The 14166-nt window shown below is 34.8% G+C and overlaps 1 protein-coding gene across 2 annotated transcripts; it reads left to right on the forward strand.

The window, feature by feature from the left end:
- Window positions 1-203: 203 nt before the first annotated feature.
- LOC142346003 (uncharacterized) lies at window positions 204-9893 on the forward strand. Of its 2 annotated transcripts, XM_075398475.1 has the most exons (4): window positions 204-275; window positions 1853-2785; window positions 5672-5837; window positions 9396-9893. In XM_075398475.1, the coding sequence occupies exons 1-4, from the start codon at window positions 257-259 to the stop codon at window positions 9460-9462; spliced, it is 1185 nt and encodes a 394-aa protein (XP_075254590.1). In that variant the 5' UTR covers window positions 204-256; the 3' UTR covers window positions 9463-9893. The 2 variants fall into 2 exon arrangements, with proteins under 2 accessions (XP_075254590.1, XP_075254589.1); XM_075398474.1 differs by lacking the exon at window positions 204-275 and having other exon boundaries at window positions 1593-2785.
- The last annotated feature ends 4273 nt before the right edge of the window (window positions 9894-14166 follow it).

The raw sequence follows: 14166 nt of genomic DNA on the forward strand, positions 1-14166 counted from the left end.
CGCGTGCATCTTTTTTATAACACAATAAATTGAAGCCCAGGATAGAAAAGCAATTTGTTAGCAGGAGACGACAAATAATTATTTATTGCCCCCAATTTTGAGGCTTAAGTGGGTCCCCTAAAACACCAATATTTATTACCCTGATCAAAATTACCCCCCACTTTCTGTAACACCCCACCCCATTTTTTCACCCCTAGTTGAACAAGACGCTGCTGAACGAACAGCCAAGCACACATTTATTCTCCGCTAGAATTAGATGTTCACGTCACATTCGGGTAACAAAATCCTTGTCTTTTTTAACTTACAAATTTTTTGACCTAACTTTGGGAGTTAAGTTATCATGGTTACATGGTTAAGTATGGGATGCTGTAACAAAAAAACGGGTTCTTCCATTTTAGCCCCCCCCCCCCCCCCATAAAATGTTATTCATCCCCCCCCCCCCCCCCATAAAAGTTATTCATCCCCCCCCCCTCCTTTCATGCTATGTGGTTATATTAGTGTCCAGCACCACAAACTTGTAGCGGAGGGGGGGGGGGGGTGGGAATGCTATAATTGAGAAAAATTCCAGAAACTCCAGCCAATGAACTCACTAAAATTATCCAACTATTCGCGATAGTGTTCTTGAAATAGGGGATTAAAAGAAACTTTAAAAAAATGTTTCCTAAATTATTGTTATTTTTTAAAACAAATTAGATTTATGATGATTAAAACGGAACGTATGCGCATTTATTCTTTTTCTGGCCGCTTTTTATTAGTTGAAATCAATCTAATTCTCTCAGATTTTTTCAAAAAAATTATTTGACGATAATTTTTAATTTTTCACAGATGAAATTGTGATGATTCACTTGAAGTTAGATCAAATGGTTTTTAACTTTGTGGAAAATTGCTTCTTTACGCTAAGATGAATTTGGCTTTCATTGGAAAAGAAAAATATTTCGGGAAATTCTGGGAAAGTTTTTCCCACTTTTCCTGGACTTGAAATAGCCAGATGTGCTTTTTTCAACCAGCTATATCGAATTTCTACTGGATGTTGAAGAAAAAAATATGGAAATAAATCCCACATTTTTTTTGAAATTAAGAGTAAAAAATCATTTTTCAACAATAACTGCGGGCAAAATTTTTATTCCCGGATCTGGCTGGAAAAAGAACAATTAGAAAAACGCAAATTGAATTTTGAGTGCTGTGATTGGCTGATTGGCTGTCCAATCAGAAAGGGCGGATATTGCAGACAGTCGAAAAAAACTTTAAAAGCTAATTTTGTTTACCCGCGCCCAATTTTGTAAATTTACAATTTGAAACATTTGATGTTCGATACATAAATGAGAAATATCTCATTAGAATTAGAATTTATTTGAGAAAAGGGCTTAAATTGTCACATTAAAAAAGGGAGTTGTCTATTATTTCTAAACTTTGTTTGAGAAAACGCTTAACTGTTTAATAATTGCATAATAAATCTTTCACTTAACCAAATTTAGTTTAATTTAGTTTCCAAGTTTGAATCATTTATAACTTCTTTTGAATAATTGGTTTTGAATTCAACCAGAAAATTTAAGTTATTATTTCCTTTTATCATAGTTATAAATTTATAACAATCTCAAAGCTAAAGCATGCTTCGGATTAATTTGGATAAAATTTGTTAAATTTGAATTTCTTGCTCAAAATTTTCTCTTTAAATAATGAAAATAGTTTAAAATTTAGAAAATATATCTATCGCTTGAAATCTTTCTTAAGGAAAACGCTGTTTGTTGTTTACTGTTATTAATTTCGTAAACTATGTACGAAAATAACAACAACCCCTCGCCTATAGAGTGTTCGCCGGGTTCCAATTCACAGCCAATTCCAAATTCTTTAGAAATTAACCCAACAACCAACTCCAGTCATTTGAACCCTAACAACAGTTTGGTTTCCTCAACCAGCGCGAACCAATCAACAGCTCAGAACCCTTCAGTGGGGGGTAATTTTTACCCTCAAAACCCCCCATCGCATCATGGGGGGTCTGTTGATTACAACTTGCACGTTACGTCATTAACTGTTAATTACCCAGCAATCACGGCCCACCCCCCTCCCGCCGGCAATCTCCCCACACCCGCGGCAGTTCAAGAAACGCACCAAAACCCGCTAAATTCTCTAAACCCGACCAATAATTTAGGAAATATTTCCGGTGGAAGCAACAACCCACTTCCACTTGCAGCGGCATATCAAAGTAATCCGTATTATTCCGCCAACGGAATCGCGGCCGAATTAGGTCATCATTACCCCCACCCTTTGCTACCCGCGGCCGCCGCGACCCTGTCAACTTATTCACCCTATTACCCGTCTATGTACCACAACCAGTCGAACAACACTAATTCATTACAACACGGTAGTACTAACCAAGCTTTACAACTTACTGCCAACTCGGCTTCGGTAAACGGAACGAACCCTGTAAACTGGCACTTCGGGTTCCTCCCGACGACATTCGACACCCGAACAATGCAGTCGGCAGCCGCTAATTTAACCCACCACGCAACTTCGGCGGGGTCTTTGAAACCCGGGGCCGCGCACGTGAACGACTTGAGTTCCGCTGCTGTTCAGTACGGGCAGTTCAAATTCCAGGGTTCGAACCCGGTTCTGGGTTCTGATAGCTTGATGATGGTAGCCGCAGGTGCTGATGGGGGCATGAACAGCTTGGACCTTGAGGGTGTGGGTACTGAATCCTTGACTACGTGTCATGAACAAATTTCACCCGCTTCTCATGTCACGAGCAATGGATCCAAAATGTTTGCCTGGATGAGCAAAAGACCACGTAAGAAACAAAAAAAATGGAAAAGCTTTTCTTCCGCGACCCCCCCCCCCACCCCTCAATTAGCGGTTGTATATTATTTGCAAACCTCAATTAAGGGCACATGCAATGTCAAAACAAAAATGGTTTGCGTTTTAATTTTGTAACCGGATCGTTTAAAAAGAACATTGTTAATTTCCTCTGGTACACATAAGTATAAAAAGCAAATGGTAAAAGAGGCAATGTAAAGTTAAGAATATAACATTATGTAAAATTATAAAATCATTAAATTACTTAGTTAAAAATTTGACCTTACATTATTAAAAAATGGCCTAAAATGCGAGCATAAAATGTTCTCACAATTTTATATGTACATCATGAAGATTAAGGTCAATAATTAATAAAAGTGCAAAAAAAATTACTAAACAAGATAAATTAGCCTGACTGGCCAATATAGCAAAATTGCCATAAAATGTTCCATTCCCTTCATTATTATGCCAATTTCTTTTCCTTAGAGTTTACATGTGTGCACAAGAAAAAAGCGCATATTCTATCAATTGAAATCGCATAGCTTCTCATCAAATTCAGTTTATTTTTGGAGCCTTTGATGAAGGGTTTTAAATTAGTTTAAAAAAAACGGTTAAAACGTTTTAAGTCCCAAGTCCTTTTTTGTCAACCGATACTTCTTCATACAGCCCTGAACATCTTTTTTGAGAAATAACTTAGAAATTTTCGGTACTTATTATCCGCAGTGTTACAGATAGAAACTGAAACATGCAATCAGACAGAAGCCAAGATTCAATAGCTTTGTTGAATAGCTCTGATAGGATAACTCTGTCCAGAATTAAACTCGAATTAAGGTCTTGAACACCATTAAATAATCTAGCTAAGTCATATATTGTTTTATGGTTTCTTAGTAACATTAACATGAAAATTTTAAAAGAAGTTAAAAACGCTTAAACTGCTACCCCAGAGATCACAGAATTCGGCAAAGTATTTTTTCCTGAAAAGGTGTATTTTTGTTATATGTAACCGTGCCCGCGAAATGTAATGTGTAAAACAAAGGAATATTTACTGAGAGTTAAATTGAATTTGCTATCCAGTTCAACGAAAATTTGCTCGATAAAAATTTTTATATATCTAGCACATTGCACAAAATCACGTAATTTTTATGATTTCCCGCATGGTGTGCAACAAATATTAGTTAATTTTCCTGTAATCCGACATCTTTGTTAGAAGAACAATTTTCAAATTTTTTAATGCATTATTTTTAGTAATTGGACAAGATCATACATGAAATATAAAACATCTATTGTTGTCACAGACTACCTTATAACATGGTTCGTGAATTTATTTTTTAGTTGTTACCCTTTTAGCTTATTTTGTGAAATCTTGGTTTACTTTTAACAACATTAAAAGCTGCATATCAATTAAAAAGATAACGAAAATGTTTCATCTGGAAAAATTGATAAAACGATATTTTCTTTTTTTTGTCAGTAAATTTAGTGTAAAAATTGAAAACGTTATGCTTTACTTATGGAAATCATTTAATTAAGATTAATAATATAAATTGCGTTAAGTTTTAAACAAATTTGACATTTTTTTTTGAACCAACGAAAAATATGACAAAGAATCACTACAAAAAGTCTTCATATGAATAAATTAACGACCTTGTACTTTTCCCGGTACTTTCGTGGTGCCTTTCCAGTACATTCTTGGTACTTTTCTGGTACTCTCCGAGTACTTTGTTTTTGACTTTCTCTTAATTGCAATCATGATATCAGCATAAATGACATTCTAAATTTGGAAACTGATAATTTGTGATTAAAACTATTCCTTAATTTGTATACCAAATACTTGTACATATTTTACTTATATATGTTACCATTTTAATCAAGGCATAGCTGGTGGTTCGCGCATGCGAAACTTTCTTACAAACTTCACGGACGAAAAGGTGGTGCCCTGTATGGAAATTCCAGTCAGTGTTTTCACATTAAAACTCGACGTTGAAAAGCAAAAATTGCTGAACAACGGAAAGTATGTTTGACGGAAGCCTGTTCCACAAAGAATTTTGCGGCAGATTAATTGCAGTATAATCCTTCATTTTAGTAATCTTTAATCAATAATTCGTAAAATTGAGCGGCAAAATGATTAAAAAGATTAAAATTTTGTGAAATGCCCTTACAGCCGAACGTAACTACTCTTCAAATTAATCCGATCCTATTTTTCATTTTAAGGCGTTCGATTGCTTTGTGAACCCCACTTTCACAAAATTTAAGCGCTTTTGGCATTTAACGGAAATCGGCATCGGAAAGCGCAGGCCACTTTCTTTGTAAGTCGTTTTTTGGTACCGGTAGACGCTTTTAATGTTCGTACATGTCACGTACGGATCGTAGTACGTAAGTAGTTATTTGTATAATATGATATCAGATCTGATCGTTATGCGGCTAATGGGAAATTTCGGCCCGTTATTTTTCAATTTTGCCAGTTTTGTTTTTATATAAGATAATTGTTCACATCAGTTGTTAGGATTATATAATCTGGGATCTCAATAAGACTGTTGGTTTTTTAATTCTTTTTAAATCTGTAAACTGACTTTGCATTATTACACACTCTTTTTTAACTAATATAAATAAACTCTAAAAGATCGTGAAAGTTAAACAAATAATTGATTGTTAGCGCGGTCTACATTTTTTTTTGGGGGGGGGGGGGTTGTAACACATGGCGAAAGTCCCGTTTTCGCGATAAATCGTGTTGAGTTACACCGTTTTTTTGGGCTTAATCTTGAATCACTGGAAAAATCATATCTAAATAAAGCTATTTGTGTTCCCAAATAAAATCATTAATAGTTAAAAAAACATGCAAAAATAGCCTAATGTGTGAAATTACTGGACGTGTTTTGAATTTAAGCGACAGACTGTAAGAGGACACGCACTGCATACACTCGGTTCCAGACTCTGGAGCTGGAGAAGGAGTTCCACTTCAACAGATATCTCACACGACGCAGGAGGATCGAGATTGCCAACCTGCTGGCTCTAACGGAGCGACAAATCAAAATATGGTTCCAAAATAGAAGGTACAGCATACCCACCCCACCCCACACCACCCCATATCTCAATTTTACCCATTTTACCCTATCATAATTTTACCCTATCTTAATTTTACCCATTAATATTTAAGTGCAATATAAATACATTCATAAATATTAGTCATGTATACGATATAAATGCACTATAAGGGTTTATAAATAAGGGTTTTTGCTTTTCTTTACTTCAACTGGCAGATTGGGTAATTTAAGTCCCGGATCGAGGTTTTCAGTTGTCCTCGGCTATGTCCTGTTATTTTTGAACGCACATACACACAGGGGGTACGTTGCGTTCAAACATACACAGGCGAGGATTTTTTTACGAGCAGCATAAACGCACCAAGTACTCACAGCCGAGCCAAAGTCTGCCCCATAGACGCACCAACTCTGCGACTTTAAAAACCTTCGTCACAAGCTAGCTAAATTTTGCACCATACACCTTTTTAACATCTTTTTACATTATAAGCTGCCAAAGAAAAAAAGAGGTCATTATATGAATACATTAGAGTGTCTTAGCTATTTTTTTAATGTTTCATGTGCTCGCTTTGCTGTCCAAGGGCAGAAGAAAAATTGTAAGCAAATTTACCGTGCAGCCAAGGAAAACGACGAAGCTCTTTTTTGTAAAACACTCTTTTAAAATCTTTAAAAGGAATCACGGATAGGATAGACCAGGTTGGAAACATACCGCAAAAGCAAAGAAACAAAATTCAAGATACATCACATGGGAGAAGTTCCCGTTATGGGCACAAGAAAGGGAGGAAAAAACGAAAAATCGTTTTTTTCCAAAAAAAAATCTTTTTCCTGCAAAATTAACCACATAAGCTAAACCACCAATTTTGGTGTTTCGCAATACCTATAGATAGAAGATGATAGAAAAATAGTGTGAGTGACATTAAAAAACTCTTTCACACAGATGATCGCGAAATATTTCTAATATACGATAATCTTTTTTGAGAAACATTTGGCGAAATTGCAAAATGTCAAGTCATTTTGTGAACTAGTTCTTGCTGCTGATATCAAGTTAAGATAGCTAGACATAAATCTCATGTCAACACAATGGTAACAACTACGAGGTGTTTACATAGTTCTGGGTAAAAAAAATTCACAGCAAGGGTGACAATTTTTCCGGGCATTTCTGATGCTGTTGCAAAAATTTCAAAAAATCTGAAATCGGAACTTAATAATTTTTGAAGTGAAAGCTTTATTAAATCATAAGAAACAGGCTGTAAACTTACACAACTCATCGAAAGCTTAATTATTTTTGAGGAAAATTTTTTAAAGTCTTCATCGAGGTTGACGAAGTTCTGACTTTTCATAAACACGAACGAGCCAAAGTCTTGACCTTTAGTTATTTCAGACTGTGGGGTTAATCTTACAACCAGAAAGAGTCTGGACGGTTATTTTCATCAATTATTTTGACCAAAAACTTCAACATGGAGGTCTTCATAGGTGTCTTTATAAATTAAAATACTCTTAACATAAAAAATTGCAATAGAAAGTAGGATGCCGACCCGACACTTGAGAATTTTTATCGTGTAAGATCTTATAAGTTTCTTAACAAACTGTGTTATAAGCACTTGTAAGATTATGCGTCGCCTGACTAAGACTATGTAAAACAATTTATCAGATCTTACCCGATAAAAAATTTTTATCAGGTCTGACAAGATCTTACACGATAAAAGTTCTCAACTTTTATCAGATCTCACAAGATAAACATTCTACCTTATCTTACACGATAGAAATTCTCAAATGAAATAAACATTCGGAAAGCTATGACCCATCTTTTTGATAAGTTTTTTATCAGATCATATACGATAAAAAATTCTTTAAGTATGGCATATTTTTCATATTGAAGACCTTTCACTTGCTTTCATGCAGTAGCCAAAAAACCACAGCAACACTTAAGTGTCAGAGCAACAAAGAGAAAATTATCTTATATTGTCTTTATGAGACTTATAAGATGTTGTGAAAAAGGTTATTTGAGTGAAAGGTGCTTTTTCTGAGGCAATGAGTGTCAAACTAGGCTGAAAAATTTTATTGACATACCCAAACTATCTTGGACTGCTAAGTTTATCCATAGTACCTAGTTAAGACTCAGAATAAAATTACCGCCAAAATAGAATCAACAAGCATATTTTTGTTTCAGAATTGGTTAGTTGACCGATTATTTTTTTATTTATCAGATCTTAAACGTTAAAAATTCTGCCCTACATGAACTTTTATCGTGTAAGATCTGATAATATTTTTTATCAGATCTTATAAGATAACAATTCAGCAAAATTGAATTATTATCTTGTAAAATCTGATAAGTATCTTGTCAGATCTTACAAGATTAAAGTTCACGTAGGACAGAATTTTTATCATGTAAGACCAGATAAGATCTTACAGGATAAAGATTTTTGATCAGCAACTTACACGATAAAAATTCCAGAATGACTGGGGGATAATGAAGAAAGTATACCCGCCCCATAACACACCATCCATATTTGCCAATGAGCGGCTTTCATATTCAGGAAATCACAGGTAATATACATGGACTACAAGATTTGTTTAATTTGAATATGTTCTGTAGTAAATGAACTAATCAATGGTATAAATCGCCTCTTAAGATTGAGTGTTGAAATTAAATTCGGTCATTTAAAAGAGCACGGCCTATTTTTACTGCATAGACAAATGTACAATAGCAAGAAAATGCTGATGACAACAAAGTGTTCTTTTTTTCAATATGCACGTGTTTGAATTAAATGGATAGATGACCTTTTTCGGACTGAATTCTTTAAAACTAACATCTTGTTGTTTTCGGAAGACACCAGTTCTCATCTTTTTGTATTAGGATTTTTGTCGCCGGTTGACGAGTATGTCTCATTGGTTACCCCAGATTTCTAGCTCATAGCATACCCCCCCCCCCCCCCCCCCCGAAATGCGGAACGGTAGAAAGATCTGTTTAGTCAATGATGTTTTATATTTCAATCAATCAATTATGTCTTGAAATTGGAAAAAAAGAAAATTGTAGCATTTGATCAAGTTGTTGGATTACAACTTGGTCGTTTTTAAAAAATATATGAATATTGTCGATTGTAGGAAGGCATAGATTGTATAGCTCACCCTCTGTTACTGTTACCATAATAGGACCCTTAAATTGGTGTGTGTGTGTGTATGTGTGTGTGTGTGTGTGTGTGTGGGGGGGGGGGGGGGGGGGGGTGGGGAGGGAGGGAGTAACTGTAATAGGAAACCCAAAAATTTTGCTTTCAAATAGCTGTTTTTGAGATATTCATCCTAAATACTGAATATTTATCGTCCAAAATATACATTTGTCTAGTCCGAAAAATTACATTTTAAGTTTAGGATAAAAACTGAAAACTCTGTTTGGAGAGTTTCGATCTGTTCTCTCCCCCCCCCCCCCCCCACCCACCCAGTTTAGTGTGCACATATATTATATGCGCCCCGACGGGTGGGAGGTTGAACAAAATAGATCACAGTATTTATTCAAGAATTCAACTGAGAAGGAAAAATTTGCAAATATTTTCACATTTTTTCCCTCTGTTTCAGGATGAAGTGGAAGAAAGACAACAACTTGAAGAGTATGTCACAGGTGGATGCAATCAGCACGTCGTAAACAACAATAACAACAAACAACAAAAACAAACAGCAGAGCAACAAAAGGAATTGTTCAGACAAAGAACCAAATTATTGTCTGAAAACATTTGAATCCCAAATTTTCAACTTTCACAGCAAAAATTTCAGCTCAAAACTTTCGAGCGCCATTTTGCTCAAGTGAAAATTTTTAAAAAATGACCGAAATGAAACAGTTAGAAATCCGGAATTATAAAAAATGGCGAGAAAATATGACAAAAAATAACTGCTGGTGTTTAAAAAATGATTTTAAAAGATTGAAGAGAAGCTAATAGAATTATGCTGCTATATAATTACAGGGTCAATGTGTGATTTAATCCTCGTAATTATTGTTTGTAAATTCAGATTTATTGATGTAGACAAAACTTTTTATATTTTGTAAATTTTTTATGAGGAATAAAGATTTATCTATTGTTCTGTCTTGTGACCTTGTAGTGTTTCTTAGTTTTTAAAACCAGACACAGTTGGGAACAAACTCGTTTCACTGAGCGAGGGAGTGAGTAATTCATTGTGAGTGTGCGCGTGTGTCTGTACGTGCGCGTTGGTGTGTGTTTTTAGGTGTGGGTGTGCGTGAGTGTTTCTGTGTGTTTGAGTATGTGCTGTAGGTGTGTGTGGGATGAGTATGCGTGTGTGCCTATTTTTGTGGGGGCGTGTGTGTGTGTGTGTGTTTGCGTGTGTGTCTGCGTCAATTTATGTGTATGGGTGCGTGTGTTTGTATCTGTCTGTGTGTGCCAATGTTTTTGTATGTATGTGTTTGGGTGTAGGTTTGTTCGCGCGTTTGTGCGTGTGTGCGTGTGTGTAAGTTTGTGTGTGTATGTGTGTGTCTCTGTGTGTCATGAGTATTAGTGTGTGTTTATGTCTATGTGTGTGTGTGTGTGTGTGTGTGTGTGTGTGTGTGTCTGTATTTGTGCGGGTGTGTGTCTTTGTCTGTGTGTGAGTGCTTATGTGTCAGTGTGTGTGTGTGTGTTTTTGTACGTTTGAAAAAATGAAAAGCACATTTTGGAAGCCACGAATTATGTTTTGTATCGATGTGAAATTTATTTCCAGAAAATCAAAGCACTTAAAAGAGAACAAATAAATATATTTGATCACTATAGTTTACCAATTCGTGCAAAGCTCAGAAAATTTGTTTTTTGTTCATTTTATTTTATCTTGGGATAAATATAATGGAATTGTTTATAGCTAAGCTCACGAACGTATAAAAAATAATGAATATTGGAAAAAATACGCATTGTTCACAAAAAATATGTTTTTACTTCAAATACAAGCAGGCAATTTCCACAATTATTTCATTTATTTCAACGATTAAAAAAATTTGAAATCAAAGTTACCTGCAATCCCTTTTTTTGCATTTAGAAATTTCTATAAATGAAACTACCCGAAAACAGAAAGTGTGGCTCCCAGTTTGATCTGGATTTTTGTTAGCCTCCATTACACTATATTTAAAGATGAGCCAATCATTATATACTGAGATTTGATTACTATTCAAGTGCCACAGACCTTTGAGATGATAAGTTTAATAAAAATTCTGGCAACCTTACAATTAGCTAGGTGCTTACGCTCATTATTTTTCAAATGCTTCTAACTATGAGTAATTTTGAACAAAAGTAACAACCAAAAGCTATTTTTTTATCAAACATTGCGCCTTACTGCCTTATTGTTCGGACTTTCGGTGTTTCTTTCTCAATTATGAACACCCGCTCTATAGGCATGAAGTGTACATGAATTCCAACCTTGTTTAGACTTCAACCTAGAAAAACCGCAATCGGGCAGAAAATTTTGAAGCCTTCGAAACGTGCATGCTCAAAGGCTGCATTCCTTCTTTCCTTTGAAAAGTATACAAATTTCATCGGGAAGGCTTCGCCACAGCTGGTGTTTGAAACACTTTTGTTTGATCAAAGTTTGTCACAGTGAATTTTGTTGGGCCAAAAATGTCAGGCTCAGGTTTTGTGCATTTGGATATATCAGCGTCCTCTATAATCAGTACGTAATTAGATAGAACAATACAAATTTCAGACAATTTGTGTCAGAATTTCATCAAGTTGTTATCAATGACTATTTCATTTGAACTTGATTCCTGGGTCAAAAAATTTCCACGAATAGTTCATTATTACGTTTTAGAAAACAGATTTTATGATATGTTTTCTAATCATGCAAGATTAAAAACGTTTACCTGTAATGAATTCGACTCACTTAGCAGTAATGTAGCTTTGCCTTACATATTATTTAAAAGATTAATTCATCTAAACTTGATGTAACGAAACTTAAAAGTTATGTACCAATTGATCACTTGTTGGATCCGGACTTGTAGCTGGCAAAAGCGGAGTTGTAAGTTTTAAGGTGAGATAAAAGCAAGCAAGCAAAACAACGGCGGCAAAAACTTTCAAAAACAAGCGACCGATTAAAAAAAAATCCAAAACACTAAAAAAGTGTTGCTTTTTTCAATTTGATTTCAAGGTGAGTTTTTGGAATTCTTAGACAAAAACTTGAGACAATTGGAAAATGATGACTAAGAACTTTAAAAATGTCCCTGAAGTCGTCCGGAAAACAACTTGAAATACTCCCTATTTTTGGCTCCTATGTTTCATCTTGTGTTGGCAAACATTCACCGGAAACATACAATATCGACTAGAACTTTAGAATCATGACAATTGCACCTGCGACAATCAATAGAAAGCATTAACATTGCTACTGCGAGTCAAAGACAAAATTTCATTTTCCGCTTTGTCGACGTCCTCTATAATGTTCTGTGCATTTGGCTCATGTTTTGTGCATTTGGCTATATCAGCGTCCTCTTTAATCAGTACGTATTTAGATGGTAAAATGAAATTTTCAGAAAACTTGTGTCAGAATTTCATCAAGTTGTTTCCAATAACTATTTCATTCGAACTTGATTCCTGGGTCAGAAAATTTCAACGAATAGTTCATTTTTACGTTTTCGAAAACAAATTTTATTATATTTTTTCTAATCATCCAAGATTAAAAACGTCCACCTGTAATGAATTCAACTCACTTTGCAGTAACGTAGCTGTGCCTTACATATTAATTAGAAGGGTTAATTCATCTAAATTTGATGAAATGAAACTTAAAAATGTCCATGAAATCGTTCCGCAAAAAACTTGAAATACTGCCTATTTTTTTGGTCCTAAATTTTATCCTGTGTTGGGAAAAATGCACCGGAAGCATACGATCTTGCATAGAACGTTAGAATCATGAAAATTGCACCAGGGACACCCAATAGAAAGCAATAATATCGATTTTGCAATTCAAAGACAAAATTAATTCAATTTTGGCTATATTGAGGACCTCTATAATCAGTAAGTAGTTATACAGTGCAATACAAAGTCCAGGCAACTTTTGTCAGAATATCATCTAGTTGTTTTCAATGACTTTATTTCTTTCGGACTTGATTATTGGGTTAAAAAATTTCAACAAATGGTCCATTTTTACGTTTTCAAAAAGAGATATCTGATATGTTGACTCAGCATGCAAAACTACAAACCTCTGGAAATGAACTCAACACTTATCATTTCAGTAACGTAGCCCTGTTTTACAGACTAATTACAAGAATCAGATTCTAAACCCGGTGAACCTCAACCTGAACGTTGTGTACCACCTGGTAAGTTCTTTACAAAAAAATTAAGGAAACAAGATTATGATCAGACAAAAAATAGACGCAGGAACTTCAAGGAACATACCAAGATTTATCAAGAATTATTAAAGTTACGTCGCGATTTCTCTAGCAAATTCAAGAAATGAGGTTAATAGATATTTTCAGTATAATCGTTTTCTTTTTGGATCATTTGTTTGTTCCGGATTTGTACATGGAACAAGTGGATTTGTGATTATTCATTCAACGCAGATTCAAGCAAGCAGCGATAAAAGCCAAAGAAGAAGAGCAAGGTATATAACGGCGCTCAAAATTCGAATAACGAGCGAATACTCAGAACAAAAAAATAAGAGAAACTGAAGTTCCCGGATTATTTTCAAGTTGATTTAAGAGTAGTTTATATGACTTCTTAGACAAAACTAGACACAGAAGAATAACTAATGTTTGACTGTGAACTCCTACGATATCTCCTTCAAATATTCCGGAAAACGGCTTCACTTTGGGGAATTTTCTACTACTCATAACTAAAAAATGCCCGAGAAAGCTATTTTTGGCTTCTACACTTCATCGTTCGTCTGGAAACTTTTATCGGAAAGAAACAATCTCACTTAGAAAATCATCATGTTGTTTTCAATGACTTTATGTCATTCAGACTTGATTATTGGAGTAGAAAATTTCAACAAATGGTTTATTTTTACGTTTTCAAAAACAGATATCTGATAATTTGGCTAAGCATGCAAAACTTCAAACCTCTTGAAATGAACTCAACACTTAACAATTCAGTAACGTGGGCCTGTTTTGAAGACTAATTACAAGAATTAGATTCTAAACCCGGTGAACCGCAACCTGAACGTTGTGCACCAACTGGTAAGTTCGTTACAAAAAATTTAGGAAACAAGATTATGATCAGAAAAGAAGTAAACGCGGGAAATTCAAGGAACATACCAAGATTTATTAAGAATTAGTAAAGTTAGAACGCAATTTCTCTAGCAAAATCAAGAAATGAGGTTGAAAGACTTTTTCAGTAATCTTTTTCTTTTTGGATCATTTGTTTGTTCCGGACTTGTACATGAAAGA

The sequence above is a fragment of the Convolutriloba macropyga genome, chromosome 9, assembly GCF_964194025.1.
Source record: "Convolutriloba macropyga chromosome 9, txConMacr16.3, whole genome shotgun sequence".
Taxonomy (NCBI): domain Eukaryota; kingdom Metazoa; phylum Xenacoelomorpha; order Acoela; family Convolutidae; genus Convolutriloba; species Convolutriloba macropyga.